Source organism: Somniosus microcephalus, chromosome 15 (genome assembly GCF_052327205.1).
Source record: "Somniosus microcephalus isolate GS21.2 chromosome 15, FLI_Smic_1.0, whole genome shotgun sequence".
Lineage (NCBI taxonomy): Eukaryota > Metazoa > Chordata > Chondrichthyes > Squaliformes > Somniosidae > Somniosus > Somniosus microcephalus.
The window spans coordinates 34,622,185-34,641,657 of NC_141001.1; the positions used below are offsets into that span (position 1 = coordinate 34,622,185).

The 19,473-nt window shown below is 45.9% G+C and overlaps 1 protein-coding gene across 1 annotated transcript in view; it reads left to right on the forward strand.

Annotated features, from left to right (window-relative positions):
• The window catches only part of syt12 (synaptotagmin XII), a 130,575-nt gene that overhangs the window by 56,486 nt on the left and 54,616 nt on the right, over positions 1-19,473 (forward strand). The window contains exons 5-6 of the mRNA XM_086007636.1: positions 3,997-4,212; positions 4,815-4,935. Coding sequence (XP_085863762.1) covers positions 3,997-4,212; positions 4,815-4,935 — 337 coding nt within the window. The remainder of the gene's footprint in view (positions 1-3,996; positions 4,213-4,814; positions 4,936-19,473) is intronic.

Below are 19,473 nucleotides of genomic sequence, written 5' to 3' on the forward strand. Positions count from 1 at the left end.
AATGAGATCACATCTGAAGGATGTAGCTGAAGAAATAAAAGGCAAGTAGGTGACAGGATTCCCATGTGGACCTTGCAACAGCTGCATGACACTCAATGTAATATTTAGGTTCTAAGGAGTGAGACATTGTGCAACTAATGTGGGTTTTAGTGAACCCGGACTATTTTGGCACAAGCTAAAGTCAGATAGTAAATTCATTGACTATGCTGAACTACAAATTGCTCTACAACATGATCATTTGGAGTATTTTGAACCTAGTTTATAATCTAATTTTGTTCGTCCGAGGCCCTATCTGCTCTCTAAAAGACCCCCTGCTACTATTGCGAAGAAGAGCAGGGGAGTTCTCCTTAGTGCCCTGGCCAATATTTATCCCTCAATCAACACCTAACAAAACAGATTATCTGGTCATTATCACATTGCTGTTTGTGAGAGCTTGCTATGCAGTACAACAGTGGCTACACTTCAAAAGTGGCTGTAAAGCGCTTTGGGACGTCCTGAGGCCATGAAAGGTGCTATATAAATGCAAGTCTTTTTTTTCAATCTCAAAGAAGACAGCTGGAATATCACCTCATTTTCTGCACTGAGTTCTTTGATGACTGATGAGACTGCAGCTTGAACAGTGGATCCCAGATACTCCAGGTTGGGAATCTCGATTTTTCAGTTGAGACTTCCTCAGCTAGCGTTTACATTCAGCATCAGCAATCCGACGGGCCTCATAGTAGGAGGTGCCTTCATGGTTGGTTTTTCGCTATGCTTTGGTATCTTGAGCAAGTTGTTCTCACTTATGGATGTCTATTTTGCACTGTTGCAGAGTCGCATTTAAGCAGTCTTTGTATCTTTAACGCCGACCACCACAAGACCGCTTCCCAGTTGTCAATGCGCCATGAAAGATCATCTTCAGGACTCGTTCGTCAGACATTCACACATTAAGGGCACATCAGCTACAATCGTCAGAAGTTGCTCCCTCAACACCCCTCCTCCTCCACATCACACTTTGAGACAGGAGGCACCATAAAAGCACAGGACACCAAACATGCTGTGCACATTGCCAATCACCAAGCCTAGAGGGACACCATGCCCATATGTGTAAGTTGGCTGGGTACAGTTAGCTGAGTAACTTGGCTTTCTTCTTAGCCTACTATTTAAACTAGTCCACAGCCTGCCACTCTCCTCGCTGCAGCTCAGGAATGATGTCAGTCAGCCCTCCCTGTTGTCCTCTGCCAAGACTGCCGAGACAAGCTCAAATGCCACTAAACCTACTGGAAACTGAACTTGGCGTGCATCCTTCCAGTGCATACCCCAGCAATAATGAAAGCATTATAATATTGTATATTATTGCGGGGCATGTTTCAATAGGTCAATTTGGACTACATATAGTTACGTTGTTACAGTAGAGATTGTTGCAGTATTACTGTGCATCATTGTGGCCTTGCAGTAGCCTTATAAACTGATAACAATAAAAATATAAAAACAGATAGTAAGAGCTTTTATAGTTATATAAAAAGAAAAAGGGTGGCTAAAGTAAATGTTGGTCCCATAGAGGATGAGACCGGGAAATTAATGGTGGGAAATATGGAGATGGCAAAAACACTGAATGAATATTTTATATCAGTCTTTACCGTAGAAGACACGAAGAATATCCCAACACTGGACAAACAGGGGGCTAAAGGGGGGGAGGAGCTAAACACGATCAAAATCACGAAGGAAGTGGTACTCGGTAAAATAATGGGACTCAAATCACCTGGACCTGATGGCTTACATCCTAGGGTCTTGAGGAAAGTGGCGGTAGGGATTGTGGATGCATTGGTAATAATTTTCCAAAACTCCCTGGACTCGGCAAAGGTCCCGGCAGACTGGAAAACTGCTAATGTAACACCCTTAATTAAAAAGGGCAGTAGACAGAAGGCTGGAAACTATAGACCGGTTAGCCTAACATCTGTGGTAGAGAAAATTTTGGAGTCCATTATTAAGGAGACAGTAACAGGACATTTGGATAATCATAATTTAATAGGACAAAGTCAGCATGGTTTTATGAAGGGGAAGTCATGTTTGACAAATTTGCTGGAGTTCTTTGAGGAAGTAACATATAGGGTGGATAAAGGGGAACCAGTGGACATAGTGTATTTAGACTTCCAAAAGGCATTTGACAAGGTGCCACACAAAAGATTATTGCTTAAGATAAAAAATCACGGGATTGGGGGTAATATTCTGGCATGGATAGAGGATTGGCTATCTAACAGAAGGCAGAGAGTTGGGATAAATGGTTCATTCTCAGACTGGCAATCAGTAACTAGTGGTGTTCCGCAGGGGTCAGTGCTGGGTCCCCAACTCTTTACAATCTATATTAACGATTTGCAGGAGGGGACCGAGTGTAACATCTCAAAGTTTGCAGATGATACTAAGATGGGAGGGAAAGTAGTGAGTGAGGAGGACATAAAAAACCTGCAAGGGGACATAGACAGGCTAAGTAAGTGGGCAGAGATTTGGCAGATGGAATACAATACTGGAAAGTGTGAGGTTATGAACTTTGGCAGGAAAAATCGTAGAGCAAGTTATTATCTTAATGGCAAGAAACTGGAAAGTACTGAACTACAAAGGGATCTGGGGGTCCTGGTGCACGAAACTCAAAAGGTTAGTATACAGGTGCAGCAAGTGATTAAGAAGGCCAATGGAATGTTGGCTTTCATTGCTAGGGGGGTAGAATATAAAAATAGGGAGGTATTGCTTCAGTTGTACAAGGTATTGGTGAGACCGCACCTGGAATACTGCGTACAGTTTTGGTGTCCATACTTAAGAAAGGACATACTTGCTCTCGAGTCAGTACAAAGAAGGTTCACTCGGTTAATCCCGGGGATGAGGGGATGGACATATGAGGAGAGGTTGAGTAGATTGGGACTCTACTCATTGGAGTTCAGAAGAATGAGAGGCGATCTTATTGAGACATATAAGATTGTGAAGGGGTTGGATCGGGTGGATGCGGGGAGGATGTTCCCGATGATGGGTGAAACTAGAACTAGGGGGCATAGTCTTAGAATAAGGGGCTGCTCTTTCAAAACTGAGATGAGGAGGAACTACTTCACCCAGAGGGTGGTAGGTCCATGGAATATGCTGCCCCAAAAAGCTGTAGAAGCTACATCATTACATAAATTTAAAACAGAAATAGACAGTTTCCTAGAAGTAAAGGGAATTAAGGGTTACGGGGAGCGGGCAGGAATTTTGACATGAGTCCAGGTTCGGATCGGTCATGGCCCTGTGGTTAGCGGAGCGGGCCCATGGGCTGTGTAGCCTGATCCTGCTCCTATTTCGTGTGTCTAATTCTGTTAGATTCAGGAGATGGTCCTGTGATAGTGGATTGGCGGTTAGGATCAGATCAGCCATGATCTTATTGAATGGCGAAGCAGGCTCGAGGGGCCGATTGGCCTACTCCTGCTCCTATTTCTTATGTTCTTATGTTCTAATTTTATCATTTTAAATGATTATTGGTCACAACACTCTAAGCACTGCTCTAAGAGAAGTATAACCATTTAATTCAACTCGTACAGAAGGGCTTTGGTTAGCAAGGTGGCACCTTATATTTGAATGAAAAGAGACTTGGTTCGTGGCACTAATTGTGAAATTCTGTGTCAGTGGAACAACTAACTGGTTTCTCCATAAAGGTTTGTGCCACAACAATAAGTCTAATTGCTTTCAATTTAGGCCCAGGGACAGCTAAAAAGGTCAAAATCACCGCATTAAGGCTAATGAAAGTTATGCTCACTACTGAAGGGTGAAGGTCAGATGTAGCAACACAATGTAACAATATCAGCATATAAACACTGCCGTGTTGTATTTTACATTTGGAGCAAGGTTTGTGAGCAGTGAAACTGTATATTATGCAAATCATCTTGGGTTATCTGGGACTGAGTCGCGATGTTCCCAGGTTAGCTGATCCACGATTCACTGTGATCATGACCTAAAATATGGATGATTTCAAGCCCCACCATTTCTTTTGTGCAGATTCAGAGGAATGCATTCTCAGTGTTCTTCAATGAGAAGTTTTCCATTCCACTGGACCCGTCTGCTCTTGAGGAGAACAGTCTACGGTTTTCTGTATTTGGAATTGACGAAGATGACAGAAACATCAGCACAGGTTTGGCAGACCTGAAGCTGTCAGATCTGGATCTCAGCTGCCGAGCCTTCAATGCTTGGCTTTACCTGCAGGATGTCAATAAGGTGAGGGAAGTACAAAACAAGGATATCTTCCTTTTTGCATTGGAACACGCAGCAAGGGCCAGTTACAAAGTGCAATGTACTTTTTACAGTGCAGTGTGAGGCTCTGAAAAACGACCCTCAGATTGCATTCATAATTTTTAAGGCACTCTGATTATTTACCAATGTAATTAGTATAGGCTGGAAAATATCCTAAGCCAGTAGCACTCGAGGGATGAATCACTAAGAGAAGTACAACCATTCAATAACAATTAGGGTTGAGGTAAAACTGTATCATGATTAAGTACATTGATGTTTAACTTTATGATAGTGAGTTAGACATAATGATCATAGCTGTGGGGACTGAGATGTAATTATCTGACAGTGAGGATGTAATTCTTCTTTAGTTACGGAGGCTGAGGTATAATATTCACCATCGTGAGGACCACAAAAAATATAATGGTCACAGTGGACGTGGCTCCACCACAAAGTTAACCTTCTGACAAGCAAAACAATGGTTCGGATTGAAAGCGCTTGTCAAACATTACAGTTCTGTCTATTTGGTGGCATTTTAGTGGGTTGCTGAACCGTTGTGCGGAGAACTGACCATACTTTTGTCTCTACAGGCGACAGATACGGTTGGAGAAATCCTGCTCTCACTCAGTTACCTACCTACAGCAGAGCGGCTGACAGTGGTGGTGGTCAAAGCCAAAAACCTGATCTGGAACAATGAAAAGGCCACGTCTGGTAAGATGAAGCAGGCGGTGGGGATGAGCCTGGGAATTACCAACTAATTAACTGAAGACTGGGAGTGAGGAAAAATTCTAAAAGTCCATTAGGATTGGACGCAGTGCTTGTGTAAGGACCGGAACTCGGTGGACCCAACTGCAGTAAGGCAAACTGAGGCAGAGGTTAGGTAGTAAAACAAAGGTAGACTTTATTTGACATAAACAAAATAACAATAGCACAGAATACAGGCCAGCAAGAGGTATCACCAGGCAGTGCAACTCAAGACTGAGCAATGAACATAAAGTGAACACCACTTAAATAGTAGGCATCTAACAATGCACAGGTGAATACAATAATGAATAAAGAAGAACACAATTAAGAGAGTTCATGGAGCCCTCTGGTGGCGAGGCGAGGCAGAATCTGGGTCATTCCTTACAGGACCACCCCCCCTAGGAACGGCCCCTGACATTCCCCCAGAAGGTCCATGGTGACGACGAAAAAAATTCCGTACTAAATCGCGATCCAGGATGTCCCGGTCCGGGACCCAAGAGCGTTCCTCCGGACCATATCCCTCCCAGTCCACCAGGAACTGGAGGCCCCCGCGAACCCGGCGAGATTCCATCAGGCGACGGACCGTGTAAGCAGGCTGGCCGTCGATGATGCGGGGAGCAGGAGGAGGCCTCGTGGCGGGCGCCAGGGAACTGCTGGCCACTGGCCGAAGCCGGGAGACATGGAAGGTAGGATGAATCCGCATGGAGCGGGGTAGCTGGAGACGGTAGGACACCGGGTTGACCTTCCTCAACACCATGAAGGGGCCGATGAAACAGGGCGCCAGCTTGCGGGACTCCACTCGCAGCGGGAGATCCTGCGTAGAAAGCCAGACCCTCTGACCAGGACGGAATGAAGGAGCCGGTCTGCGCCGCTTGTTGGCCTGGATCTGCCGTTGTCGAGAAGCTCGTTGCAAGGCCAGCCGCGCTCTCCTCCAGGTCCGCCGACAACGCTGGACAAACTTCTCCGCGGACGGAACCCCCACCTCGAGCTCCTGGAACAGTGGAGGCTGAAAACCGAACTGGCACTCGAACGGCGACAGTCCTGTGGGAGAGCAGCGCAACGTGTTGTGCGCGTACTCAGCCCAGACGATGTGACGACTCCAGGTCGCAGGGTTAGCGGACACGAGACACCTCAGGGTCGTCTCCAGGTCTTGGTTGATCCGTTCTGTTTGACCGTTCGACTGAGGGTGGAAACCCGAGGAAAGACTGACAGTAGCTCCAATGAGCTTGTAGAAGGCTCTCCAAAACTGGGAGGCGAATTGTGGACCATGGTCAGAAACGATGTCAAGGGGCAAACCGAATAACCTGAAAACATGCTGGACCATGAGCTCAGCTGTCTCTTGGGCTGAGGGAAGCTTGGGCAAGGGCAGAAAATGACAGGCTTTGGAGAAGCAATCTACGATGACCAGAATGACAGTGTTGCCTTGAGATGGTGGAAGGCCTGTGATGAAATCCACCGAGGTGTGAGACCAGGGGCGAGTGGGAATGGGGAGAGGATGCAGCAAACCCTGGGGGCGAGAGGGAGGGTTCTTGTTTCGTGCACAAATGGCACAAGCTGCCACGAACGCCTTTACGTCCTTCTCCATGGTGGGCCACCAGAATCTTCTGCGAAGAAATTCCAGCATCCTGGATGCGCCTGGATGACCGGTGAGTCGCGACGAATGCCCCCACTGCAGGACTTGTGAGCGAGTCGTGTTGGGGACAAAAAGGCGACCGGGTGGGCCGTTGCCAGGGTCTGCCTCCCTCTGTTGCGCCTTTCTGACCAGCGTCTCGATCCCCCAGCAAACCGGTGCTACAATTCGGGAAGTAGAAATAATAGGTTCTGGTTGTCTCTCCCGCTCGGGTGGATCAAATTGCCTGGAGAGAGCATCAGGCTTGAGATTCTTGGAACCTGGACGATATGACAGGACAAAGTCAAAACGATTAAAAAACAGTGCCCAGCGAGCTTGACGAGAGTTAAGTCGTTTGGCCTCCTGGATATAGGCCAGATTCTTATGGTCAGTCCAGACAATGAACGGGTGTTTAGACCCCTCCAACCAATGTCTCCACTCCTCCAATGCCAACTTAACTGCTAGTAGTTCCCTGTTCCCAATATCGTAGTTTCATTCAGCGGGAGTGAGTCGGCGAGAGAAAAAGGCGCAAGGTTGCAGTTTGTTGTCGTTAGACCGTTGGGATAAAACGGCGCCCACTCCTATATCCGAGGCATCCACCTCGACAATGAAGGGGAGTGAGGGATCCGGAATAACGAGGACAGGAGCAGACGTGAAGCGCCGCTTGAGATCCTCGAAAGCCTGCGCAGCCTCAGCGGACCAACTGAACCGGGTAGAGGCGGTCTTGGTGAGGGCGTTAAGAGGGGCAGCGATGGTGCCGAAGTTTCTGATGAATCTCCGATAGAAGTTAGCAAACCCCAAGAAACGTTGCACCTGTTTGAGAGAGGTGGGTGGTGGCCAATCTCGGACAGCTTGGGTCTTGCCAGGGTCCATTTGGATGTTGCCGCTGGAGATGAAGCCCAGAAATGAAACCGTGGAAACGTGAAATTCACACTTCTCCGCCTTGATAAACAAGAGGTTGTTAAACAAAAGTTGCAGGACTTGTCTTACATGCTGGACATGATCGTGAAGAGTTTTGGAGAAAATGAGAATGTCACCCAGGTAGACAAAAACAAAGCGATTCAGCATGTCTCGGAGAACGTCGTTAATGAGCGCCTGGAAAACAGCAGGGGCGTTGGTCAATCCAAAAGGCATAACCAGGTACTCATAGTGCCCAGTAGGTGTGTTGAATGCCGTCTTCTACTCGTCCCCTTCGCGGACGCGGATGAGGTTGTAGGCGTTGCGGAGGTCCAATTTTGTGAAGACCGTGGCTCCCTGAAGTAGCTCGAAGGCCGTCGACATGAGTGGAAGAGGATAACGGTTCTTTATAGTAATTCGGTTAAGGCCACGGTAGTCGATGCAGGGACGGAGACCTCCATCTTTCTTACTCACGAAGAAAAAACCGGCACCAGCAGGAGAGGTGGACGGACGGATGAAGCCAGCGGCGAGGGCGTCACGGATGTACTCCTCCATGGCGGCGGTCTCAGGAGCAGAAAGGGAAAAGATCCTACCCCTAGGTGGGCATGTCCCAGGCAGGAGGTCAACGGCACAGTCATATGGCCTATGAGGGGGAAGTGATGTGGCTCGAACCTTACTGAAGACCTCTTTTAGATCCTCATACTCGGGTGGCACTCGGGACAATTCAGAGCGTGATGGGAACTCCTGGGGCTGGGAAGGAGACTTGGCGCGAAGACAGGTAGTATGGCAGGCGGAGCCCCATTCCGTAAGCCGGCCGGTGGCCCAATCCAAGCGAGGATTTTGGCAGGCCAACCAAGGGTAACCCAGAATTAATGGAAACTGGGAAGAGTGGAGAAGGGAGAATTGGATGGTCTCGAAATGTAGTCCTTCCACGCCCAAACACAGGGGGGCAGTATGATGGTGAATGGTTCCAGAGCCCAGGGGTCTTCCATCCAGGGCAACAACAGTGAGGGGATGATCAGGATGGGTCAGGGGAAACTTGAGCTGTTTAGCTAACCCCAGATCTATGAAGTTACCATCAGACCCCGAATCCACCAGGGCCTTAAGATCATGTTGTTGATTGCCCCAGAAAAGGGAGGACACCAGCAAAACCCTAGAAACAGTGGGGTCGGAAGGGATGGTTACGCTCATCTCAGGTCCCTCCGTCCTGGATGAGCCCTGGCTTTTCCCACCAACTCTGGACAGGAAGAGCGAAAGTGGCCAGCTTTCCCACAATAGAGGCAAGATCCCTCTCTCATTCGGTGATCACGTTCAGGCTGCGAGAGGCGGGTTACTCCCACCTGCATGGGCTCCTCTGGATCGGTCAAAGATGGACTCGGGATGGCTCGGAGGTTCTCAGATGGCTTCGAAGCAGGAAAAGCTCTGGTCTCTGGAAACGGGGTGAAAAAGGAGTGGCGTTCTCTTCGCCTCTCACGGAGACGATTATCCACACGAACGGAGATATCAAAAAGAGACTCCAAATCACTCACCGGATCCCTGGAAGCCAGTTCGTCCTTGATCTCATCCGTGAGACCGTGGCGAAAGGTGGCGATGAGCGCCTCCGAATTCCATTGGCTTTCTGCAGCGAGAGTGCGAAACTCAATAGCGTAGTCCGCAACGCTACGAACCCCCTGGCGAAGCTGAAGCAGATTGTTAGATGCCTCTCTCCCACTGACAGGGTGATCAAAGACCCTTCTCATTTCTTCCGAAAAAAGTTGGTAGTTTGAACATGCCGGCGTTTGCTGTTCCCAGACGGCTGTAGCCCAGGTAAGCGCCTTGCCGGTGAGTAGCGAAACGATGTAGGCCACTCGGGAACAGTCACTGGGGAATAATGAACCCTGCAGTTGGAAAACCAGGGAACACTGGATTAGGAAACCTCAACATCCTCCTGGGTTACCGTCGTAGCGCTCGGGTGCAGGTAATCGGGGTTCTCTCAGAGAAGGCGAAACCGTAGGAGCGGGTAACGGTGCAGGAGCGGCTTGGATCACCTGACTCTGTTTCTGGCTCTGATGGAAAGTGATGACGAGGCCCTCCAGCATATTCTGGCTTCGGGAGACTGCCATGGCGAGACACCGCAGTTCGTTCAAGATCAGTTGTAGCTGTTCAGAAACTTGTCTTGGCCATTGGTCCTTCTCTGCTGGGTCCATGTTTTGGCTCAGTCTTGCTGTAAGGACCGGAACTCGGTGGACCCAACTGCAGTAAGGCAAACTGAGGCAGAGGTTAGGTAGTAAAACAAAGGTAGACTTTACTTGACATAAACAAAATAACAATAGCACAGAATACAGGCTCACAGGCCAGCAAGCGGTATCACCAGGCAGTGCAACTCAAGACTGAGCAATGAACATAAAGTGAACACCACTTAAATAGTAGGCATCTAACAATGCACAGGTGAATACAATAATGAATAAAGAAGGACACAATTAAGAGAGTTCATGGAGCCCTCTGGTGGCGAGGCGAGGCGAGGCAGAATCTGGGTCATTCCTTACAACTTGATGCTTCACAAATCTGTAGGACTTCTTGGTAGATGAGAGAAATCCAGTGACTGTTATTTACTTGCCATTTCCATTAGAAATGATAAAAATACCACATACAAAGACTATGACAAGGATGTAATTCCCTCACACACAAAGGCCGAGTTGTTTAAGGCATCAAGACTCATGGATTTAGTAGTCAAATAATTTAACCAGATTGAAAACTGTTCTGGCGTGCCTGTTGATTGCATATTAATAAATATTGTGGCGTAGCATAGTTCTTGTATTGTAAATTATGCAGGTTGTTCCAAGCGATATGGTCAGGTGACACAGATAAAGAGGCTGGGGCCAGTTAGGTGGGTGGGATAATGACGGCAGATGGATTTAACGTGGATAATGTTTCTGCACCTCTGGCCTCAGATGTTGGTCAAATATTCTATCGAGGAGATAGTGAAAGATAACGTAAGTGGGTGGAATCACTGCCTGCAGAAAAACAATACAGCCCACACAGAGGAAAATCAGAAGCCTGTATTTCCATACGGGTGCAGAGCCTAAAAGGAATAATGTAAGCTTCATTTAAATGAAATTTTATTGTAAAAGCATTTTACACCAAATTGGACTTTAAGGAAGTAACTGTAAGATGATAAACTCAGTGGCATTTACCTTTTCAATTCTTTCCAGGCAATATTTATGTATTAGATGCATGTTAAAGTACTTTTCAATGTGGTAAGTGCAGAATGCTAATTGTCATTTTCAGTTTCCCACTGCGATCCAGACCAGAGAAGCCCTGATTTCATTCAATATGAGTAGCTTTGAAACTTCTCCAGGAAAATCAAACCACCTGCTTTTTAATTATCGGTGTTATACTTGTAAGTGTATCTCCGATAATAGAAATATTCAGTATGTCCTGCTAATTCCTATAAACCAAGGTGAAATTTGACGGAGCAATACTGATACAATGAGACTGTCTATCTCCTGGAGGTGCAAACTAGCACTGCAATACCTATGAATCGAGACTGCCTGACCCCTCAGATGCAATTAGACAATGTTGTGTTTGGTGTAGTTTTATCATGTCTGTATTTACTGTGAGTAGTGTGGGTTGATCCTGTCACTATTCACTCTGTGTAGTGTAATTTGATCCTGTCACTATTCACTGTGTGTAGTGTGGGTTTATCCTGTCACTATTCACTGTCTGAACTGTGTGTTGATCCTGTCACAATTCACTGTGTGTAGAGTGTGTTGATGCTGTGAGTATTCACTTTGTGTAGTGTGTGTTGATCCTGTCAGTGTTCACTGTGTGTAGTGTGGGTTTATCCTGTCACTATTCACTGTGTGTAGTTTGGTTTGATCCTGTCACTATTCACTGTGCGTAGTGTGGGTTGATCCTGTCAGTAATCACTGTTTCTAGTGTGTGTTGATCCCGTCACTATTCACTGTGTGTAGTGTGGGTTGATCCTGTGAGGATTCGCTGTGTGAAGTGTGGGTTGGTCCTGTCGGTGTTCACTGTGTGTAATGTGTGTTGATGCTGTCACTATTCACTGTGTGTAGTGTGTGTTGATCCTGTCACTATTCACTGTGTGTAGAGTGGGTTGATCCTGTCACTCTTCACTGTGTGTAGCATGGGTTGATCCTGTCACTATTCAGTGCGTGTATTGTGTGTTGATCCTGTCACTATTAACTGTGTGTAGTATGGGTTGATGCTGTCACTATTCACTGTGTGTAGTGTGTGTTGATCCTGTCACTATTCACGGTGTGTAGTGTGGGTTGATCTTGTCACTATTCACTGTGTGTAGAGTGGGTTGATCCTGTCACTCTTCACTGTGTGTAGCATGGGTTGATCCTGTCACTATTCAGTGCGTGTATTGTGGGTTGATCCTGTCACTATTCACTGTGTGTATTGTGGGTTGATCCTGTCACTATTCAGTGTGTGTAGTGTGTGTTGATACTGTCACTATTCACTGTGTGTAGTGTGTGTTGTTCCTGTCACTATTCACTGTGTTGTGTGGGTTGATCCTGTCACTATTCACTGTGTGTAGTGTAGGTTGATCCTGTCACTATTCACTGTGCGTAGTGTGTGTTAATGCTGTCACTGTTCACTGTGTGTAGTGTGGGTTGATCCTGTCACTATTCACTGTGTGTAGTGTGTGTTGATCCTGTCACTATTCAGTGTGTGTAGTTTCTGTTGATCCTGTCACTATTCACTGTGTGTAGTGTGGGTTGATCCTGTCACTATTCACTGTACGTAGTTTGGGTTGTTCCTGTCACTATTCACTGTGTGCAGTGTGGGTTGATCCTGTGAGTATTCCCTGTGTGTCGTGTGGGTTGATCCTGTCACTATTCACTGTGTGTCGTGTGGGTTGATCCTGTCACTATTGACTGTCTGTAGTATGTGTTGATCCTGTCGCTATTCACTGTGTGTAGTGTGGGTTGATCCTGTCACTATTCACTGTGTATAGTGTGGGTTGATCCTGTCAATATTTACCATGTGTAGTGTGTGTTGATCCTGTCAATATTCAGTGTGTGTAGTGTGTGTTGATCCTGTCACTATTCACTGTGTGTAGTGTGGGTTGATCCTGTCACTATTCACACTGTGTCGTGTGGGTTGATCCTGTCACTATTCACTGTGTGTCGTGTGAGTTGATCCTGTCACTATTGACTGTCTGTACTGTGTGTTGATCCTGTCACTATTCACTGTCTGTACTGTGTGTTGATCCTGTCACTATTCAATATGTGTAGTCTGGGTTGATACTGTGAGTATTCACTGTGTGTAGTGTGAGTTGATCCTGTCACTATTCACTTTGTGTAGTGTGTGTTGATCCTGTCACTATTCAGTGTGTGTAGTGTGTGTTGATCCTGTCACTATTCACTGTGTGTAGTGTGGGTTGATCCTGTGAGTATTAACTGTGTGTCGTGTGGGTTGATCCTTTCACTATTCACTGTGAGTCGTGTGGGTTGATCCTGTCACTATTCCCTTTCTGTAGTGTGTGTTGGTGCTGTCCCTATTCACTGTGTGTACTGTGGGTTGATCCTGTTACTATTCACTGTTTGCAGTCTGGGTTGATACTGTGAGTATTCACTGTGTGTAGTGTGGATTGATCCTGTCACTATACATTATGTGTTGTGTGGGTTGATGCTGTGAGTATTCACTGTCTGTACTGTGTGTTGATCCTGTCACTATTCACTGTATGTAGTGTGGGTTGATCCTGTCACTATTCACTGTGTATCGTGTGGGTTGGTCATGTCACTATTCACTGTGCGTAGTGTGTGTTGATCCTGTAAGCATCCACTGTGTGTAGTGTGGGTTGATCCTGTCACTATTAACTGTGTGTAGTGTGGGTTGATCCTGTGAGTATTCACTGTGTGTAGTGTGGGTTGATAATGTCACTATTCACTGTGTATCGTGTGGGTTGGTCCTGTCGCTATTCACTGTGTGTAGTGTGTGTTGATCCTGTCACTATTCACTGTGCGTAGTGTGTGTTCATCCTGTGAGCATCCACTGTGTGTAGTGTGTGTTGATCCTGTCAATATTCACTGTGTGTAGTGTGGGTTTATCCTGTCACTATTCACTGTCTGAACTGTGTGTTGATCCTGTCACTACTCACTGTGTGTAGAGTGTGTTGATGCTGTGAGTAATCACTTTGTGTAGTGTGTGTTGATACTGTCAGTGTTCACTGTGTGTAGTGTGGGTGGATCCTGTCGGTATTCACTGTGTGTAGCGTGGGTTGATCATGTCACTATTCTCTGTGTGTAGTGTGGGTTGATCCTGTCCCTATTCACTGTGTGTAGTGTGTGTTGATCCTGTCACTATTCACTGTGTGTAATGTAGGTTGATCCTGTCACTATTTAGTGTGTGTAGTGTGTGTTGTTCCTGTCACTATTCACTGTGTGTTGTAAGGGTTGATCCTGTCACTATTCACTGTGTGTAGTGTGTATTGATCCTGTGAGCATCCACTGTGCGTAGTTTGTGTTGATCCTGTCACTATTCACTGTGTGTAGTGTGGGTTGATCCGGTCACTATTCACTGTATGTAATTTGAGTTGTTGCTGTCACTATTCACTGTGTGTAGTGTGGGTTGATCCTGTGAGTAATCACTGTGTATAGTTTGGGTTGATTCTGTCACAATTCACTGTGTGTAGTGTGTGTTGATCCTGTCACTATTCACTGTGTGTAGTGTGGGTTGATCCTGTAACTATTCACTGTTTATAGTGTGGGTTGATCCTGTCAATATTTACCATGTGTAGTGTGTGTTGATCCTGTCACTATTCAGTGTGTGAAGTGTGTGTTGATCCTGTCACTATTCACTGTGTGTAGTGTGGGTTGAACCTGTCACTATTCACACTGTGTCGTGTGGGTTGATCCTGTCACTATTCACTGTGTGTCGTGTGAGTTGATCCTGTCACAATTCACTGTGTGTATTGTGTGTTGGTCCTGTCACTATTCACTGTGTGTAGTGTGTGTTGATCCTGTCACTATTCACTGTGTGTAGTGTGGGTTGATCCTGTCACTATTCACTGTGTGTAGTGTGGGTTGATCCTGTGAGTATTCACTGTGTGTCGTGTGGGTTGATCCTGTCACTGTTCACTCTGTGTCGTGTGGGTTGATCCTGTCACTACTGACTGTCTGTAGTGTGTGTTGATCCTGTCACTATTCACTGTGTGTAGTGTGGGTTGATCCTGTCACTATTCACTGTGTGTAATGTAGGTTGATCCTGTCACTATTTAGTGTGTGTAGTGTGTGTTGTTCCTGTCACTATTCACTGTGTGTTGTAAGGGTTGATCCTGTCACTATTCACTGTGTGTAGTGTGTATTGATCCTGTGAGCATCCACTGTGCGTAGTTTGTGTTGATCCTGTCACTATTCACTGTGTGTAGTGTGGGTTGATCCGGTCACTATTCACTGTATGTAATTTGAGTTGTTGCTGTCACTATTCACTGTGTGTAGTGTGGGTTGATCCTGTGAGTAATCACTGTGTATAGTTTGGGTTGATTCTGTCACAATTCACTGTGTGTAGTGTGTGTTGATCCTGTCACTATTCACTGTGTGTAGTGTGGGTTGATCCTGTAACTATTCACTGTTTATAGTGTGGGTTGATCCTGTCAATATTTACCATGTGTAGTGTGTGTTGATCCTGTCACTATTCAGTGTGTGAAGTGTGTGTTGATCCTGTCACTATTCACTGTGTGTAGTGTGGGTTGAACCTGTCACTATTCACACTGTGTCGTGTGGGTTGATCCTGTCACTATTCACTGTGTGTCGTGTGAGTTGATCCTGTCACAATTCACTGTGTGTATTGTGTGTTGGTCCTGTCACTATTCACTGTGTGTAGTGTGTGTTGATCCTGTCACTATTCACTGTGTGTAGTGTGGGTTGATCCTGTCACTATTCACTGTGTGTAGTGTGGGTTGATCCTGTGAGTATTCACTGTGTGTCGTGTGGGTTGATCCTGTCACTGTTCACTCTGTGTCGTGTGGGTTGATCCTGTCACTACTGACTGTCTGTAGTGTGTGTTGATCCTGTCACTATTCACTGTGTGTAGTGTGGGTTGATCCAGGCGCTATTCACTGTGTGTAGTCTGGGTTGATTCTGTAACTATTCACTCTGTGTTGTGTGGGTTGATCCTGTTACTATTCATTATGTGTTGTGTGGGTTAATGCTCTCACTATTCAGTGTGTAGTGTATGTTGATCCTGTCACTATTCACTGTCTGTACTGTGTGTTGATCCTGTCACTATTCACTGTCTGTACTGTGTGTTGATCCTGTCACTATTCAGTGTGTACTGTGTGTTGATCCTGTCACTATTCACTGTCTGTACTGTGTGTTGATCCTGTCACAATTCCCTGTGTGTATTGTGTGTTCATCCGGTCACTATTCACTGTGTGTAGTGTGGGCTGATCCTGTCACTATACATTGTGTGTAGTGTGGGATGATCCTGTCACTATTCACTGTGAGTAGTTTGAGTTGTTCCTGTCACTATTCACTGTGTGTAGTGTGGGTTGATCCTGTCACTATTCACTGTGTGTAGTGTGTGTTGAACCTGTCACTATTCATTGTGTGTATTGTGTGTTGATCCTGTCACTATTCACTGTCTGTACTGTGTGTTGATCCTGTCACTATTCACTCTGTATAGTGTGAGTTGATCCTGTCACTATTCACTGTGTATCGTGTGGGTTGGTCCTGTCGCTATTCACTGTGTGTAGTGTGTGTTGATCCTGTCACTATTAACTGTGTGTAGTGTGGGTTGATCCTGTGAGTATTCCCTGTGTGTAGTGTGGGTTGATCCTGTAACTATTCACTGTTTGTAGTCTGGGTTGATACTGTGAGCATTCACTGTGTGTAGTGTGGGTTGATCCTGTCACTATACATTATGTGTTGTGTGGGTTGACCCTGTCACTATTAACTGTGTGTAGTTTGAGTTGATCCTGTCACTATTCAGTGTGCGTAGTTTGTGTTGATCCTGTCACTCTTGACTGTGTGTAGTGTGGGTGGATCCTGTCACTATTCAGTGTGCGTAGTTTGTGTTGACCCTGTCACTATTCACGGTGTGTTGTGTGGATTGATCCTGTGAGTATTCATTGTGTGTTGTGTGGGTTGATCCTGTCACCATTCACTGTGTGTAGTGTGTGTTGATCCTGTCACTATTCAGTGTGTGTAGTGTGGGTTGTTCCTGTGACTATTGACTGTGTGTAGTGTGGGTTGATCCTCTCATTATTCACTGTGTAGTGTGTGTTGATCCTGTCACTATTTTCTGTGTGTAGCGTGTGTTGATTCTGTCACTATTCACTCTGTGTAGTGTGGGTTGATCCTGTGAGTATTCACTGTGTGTAGTGTGGGTTAATCCTGTCACTATTCACTGCGTGTAGTGTGTGTTGATCCTGTGAGCGTCCACTGTGTGTAGTGTGGTTTGATGCTGTCACTATTCACTGTGTGTAGAGTGTGTTGATCCTGTGAGCATCCACTGTGTGTCGTGTGGGTTGATCCTGTCACTATTCACTGTGTGTAGTGTGGGCTGATCCTGTCACTAATCTCAGTGTATAGTGTGGGTTGATACTGTCACTATTCACTGTGTGTAGTGTGTGTTCACCCTGGGAGTATTCACTGTGTGTCGTGTGGGTTGGTCCTGTCACTGTTCACTGTTTCTAGCGTGTGTTGATCCTGTCACTATTCACTGTGTGTAGTGTGGGTTGATCCTGGCACTATTCACGGTGTGTACTGTGGGTTGATCCTATCAGTAATCACTGTGTGTAGTGTGTGTTGATCCTGTCAGTATTCACTGTGTGTAGTGTGGGTTGATCCTGTCACTATTCAGTGTGTGTAGTTTCTGTTGATCCTGTCACTATTCACTGTGTGTAGTGTGGGTTGATCCTGTCACTATTCACTGTACATAGTTTGGGTTGTTCTTGTCACTATTCACTGTGTGCAGTGTGGGTTGATCCTGTGAGTATTCCCTGTGTGTCGTGTGGGTTGATCCTGTCACTATTCACTGTGTGTCGTGTGGGTTGATCCTGTCACTATTGACTGTCTGTAGTATGTGTTGATCCTGTCGCTATTCACTGTGTGTAGTGTGGGTTGATCCTGTCACTATTCACTGTTTATAGTGTGGGTTGACCCTGTCAATATTTACCATGTGTAGTGTGTGTTGATCCTGTCACTATTCAGTGTGTGTAGTGTGTGTTGATCCTGTCACTATTCACTGTGTGTAGTGTGGGTTGATCCTGTCACTATTCACACTGTGTCGTGTGGGTTGATCCTGTCACTATTCACTGTGTGTCGTGTGAGTTGATCCTGTCACAATTCACTGTGGGTATTGTGTGTTGATCCTGTCACTATTCACTGTGTGTAGTTCCTGTCAGTATTCACTGTGTGTAGTGTGGGTTGATCCTGTCACTATTCACAGTGCGTAGTGAGTGTTCATCCTGTGAGCATCCACTGTGTGTAGTGTTGGTTGATCCTGTCACTATTAACTGTGTGTAGTGTGGGTTGATCCTGTCGGTGTTCACTGTGTGTATTGTGGGTTGATCCTGTCACTATTCACTGTGTGTAGTGTATGTTGATCCTGTCACTATTCACTGTGTGTAGTGTAGGTTGATCCTGTCACTATTTAGTGTGTGTAGTGTGTGTTGATACTGTCACTATTCACTGTGTGTAGTGTGTGTTGTTCCTGTCACTATTCACTGTGTGTTGTGTGGGTTGATCCTGTCACTATTCACTGTATGTAATTTGGGTTGTTCCTGTCACTATTCACTGTGTGTAGTGTGGGTTGATCCTGTGAGTATTCACTGTGTATAGTGTGGGTTGATTCTGTCACAATTCACTGTGTGTAGTGTGTGTTGATCCTGTCACTATTTTCTGTGTGTAGCGTGTGTTGATTCTGTCACTATTCACTCTGTGTAGTGTGGGTTGATCCTGTGAGTATTCACTGTGTGTAGTATGTGTTGATCCTGTCACTATTCACTGTGTGTAGTGTGGGTTGATCCTGGCACTATTCACAGTGTGTACTGTGGGTTGAACCTATCAGTAATCACTGTGTGTAGTGTGTGTTGATCCTGTCAGTATTCACTGTGTGTAGTGTGGGTTGATCCTGTCACTATTCACTGTACATAGTTTGGGTTGTTCTTGTCACTATTCACTGTGTGCAGTGTGGGTTGATCCTGTGAGTATTCCCTGTGTGTCGTGTGGGTTGATCCTGTCACTATTCACTGTGTGTCGTGTGAGTTGATCCTGTCGCAATTCACTGTGTGTATTGTGTGTTGGTCCTGTCACTATTCCCTGTGTGTCGTGTGGGTTGATCCTGTCACTATTCACTGTGTGTAGTGTGTGTTGATCCTGTCACTATTCACTGTGTGTAGTGTGGGTTGATCCTGTGAGTATTAACTGTGTGTCGTGTGGGTTGATCCTGTCACTATTCACTGTGTGTAGTGTGGGTTGATCCTATCAGTAATCACTTTGTGCAGTGTGTGTTGATCCTGTCAGTGTTCACTGTGTGTAGTGTGGGTGGATCCTGTCGGTATTCACTGTGTGTAGCGTGGGTTGATCATGTCACTATTCTCTGTGTGTAGTGTGGGTTGATCCTGTCCCTATTCACTGTGTGTAGTGTGTGTTGATCCTGTCACTATTCACTGTGTGTAATGTAGGTTGAACCTGTCACTATTTAGTGTGTGTAGTGTGTGTTGTTCCTGTCACTATTCACTGTGTGTTGTAAGGGTTGATCCTGTCACTATTCACTGTGTGTAGTGTGTATTGATCCTGTGAGCATCCACTGTGTGTAGTTTGTGTTGATCCTGTCACTATTCACTGTGTGTAGTGTGGGTTGATCCTGTCACTATTCACTGTATGTAATTTGGGTTGTTCCTGTCACTATTCACTGTGTGTAGTGTGGGTTGATCCTGTGAGTATTCACTGTGTATAGTGTGGGTTGATTCTGTCACAATTCACTGTGTGTAGTGTGTGTTGATCCTGTCACTATTCACTGTGTGTATTGTGGGTTGATCC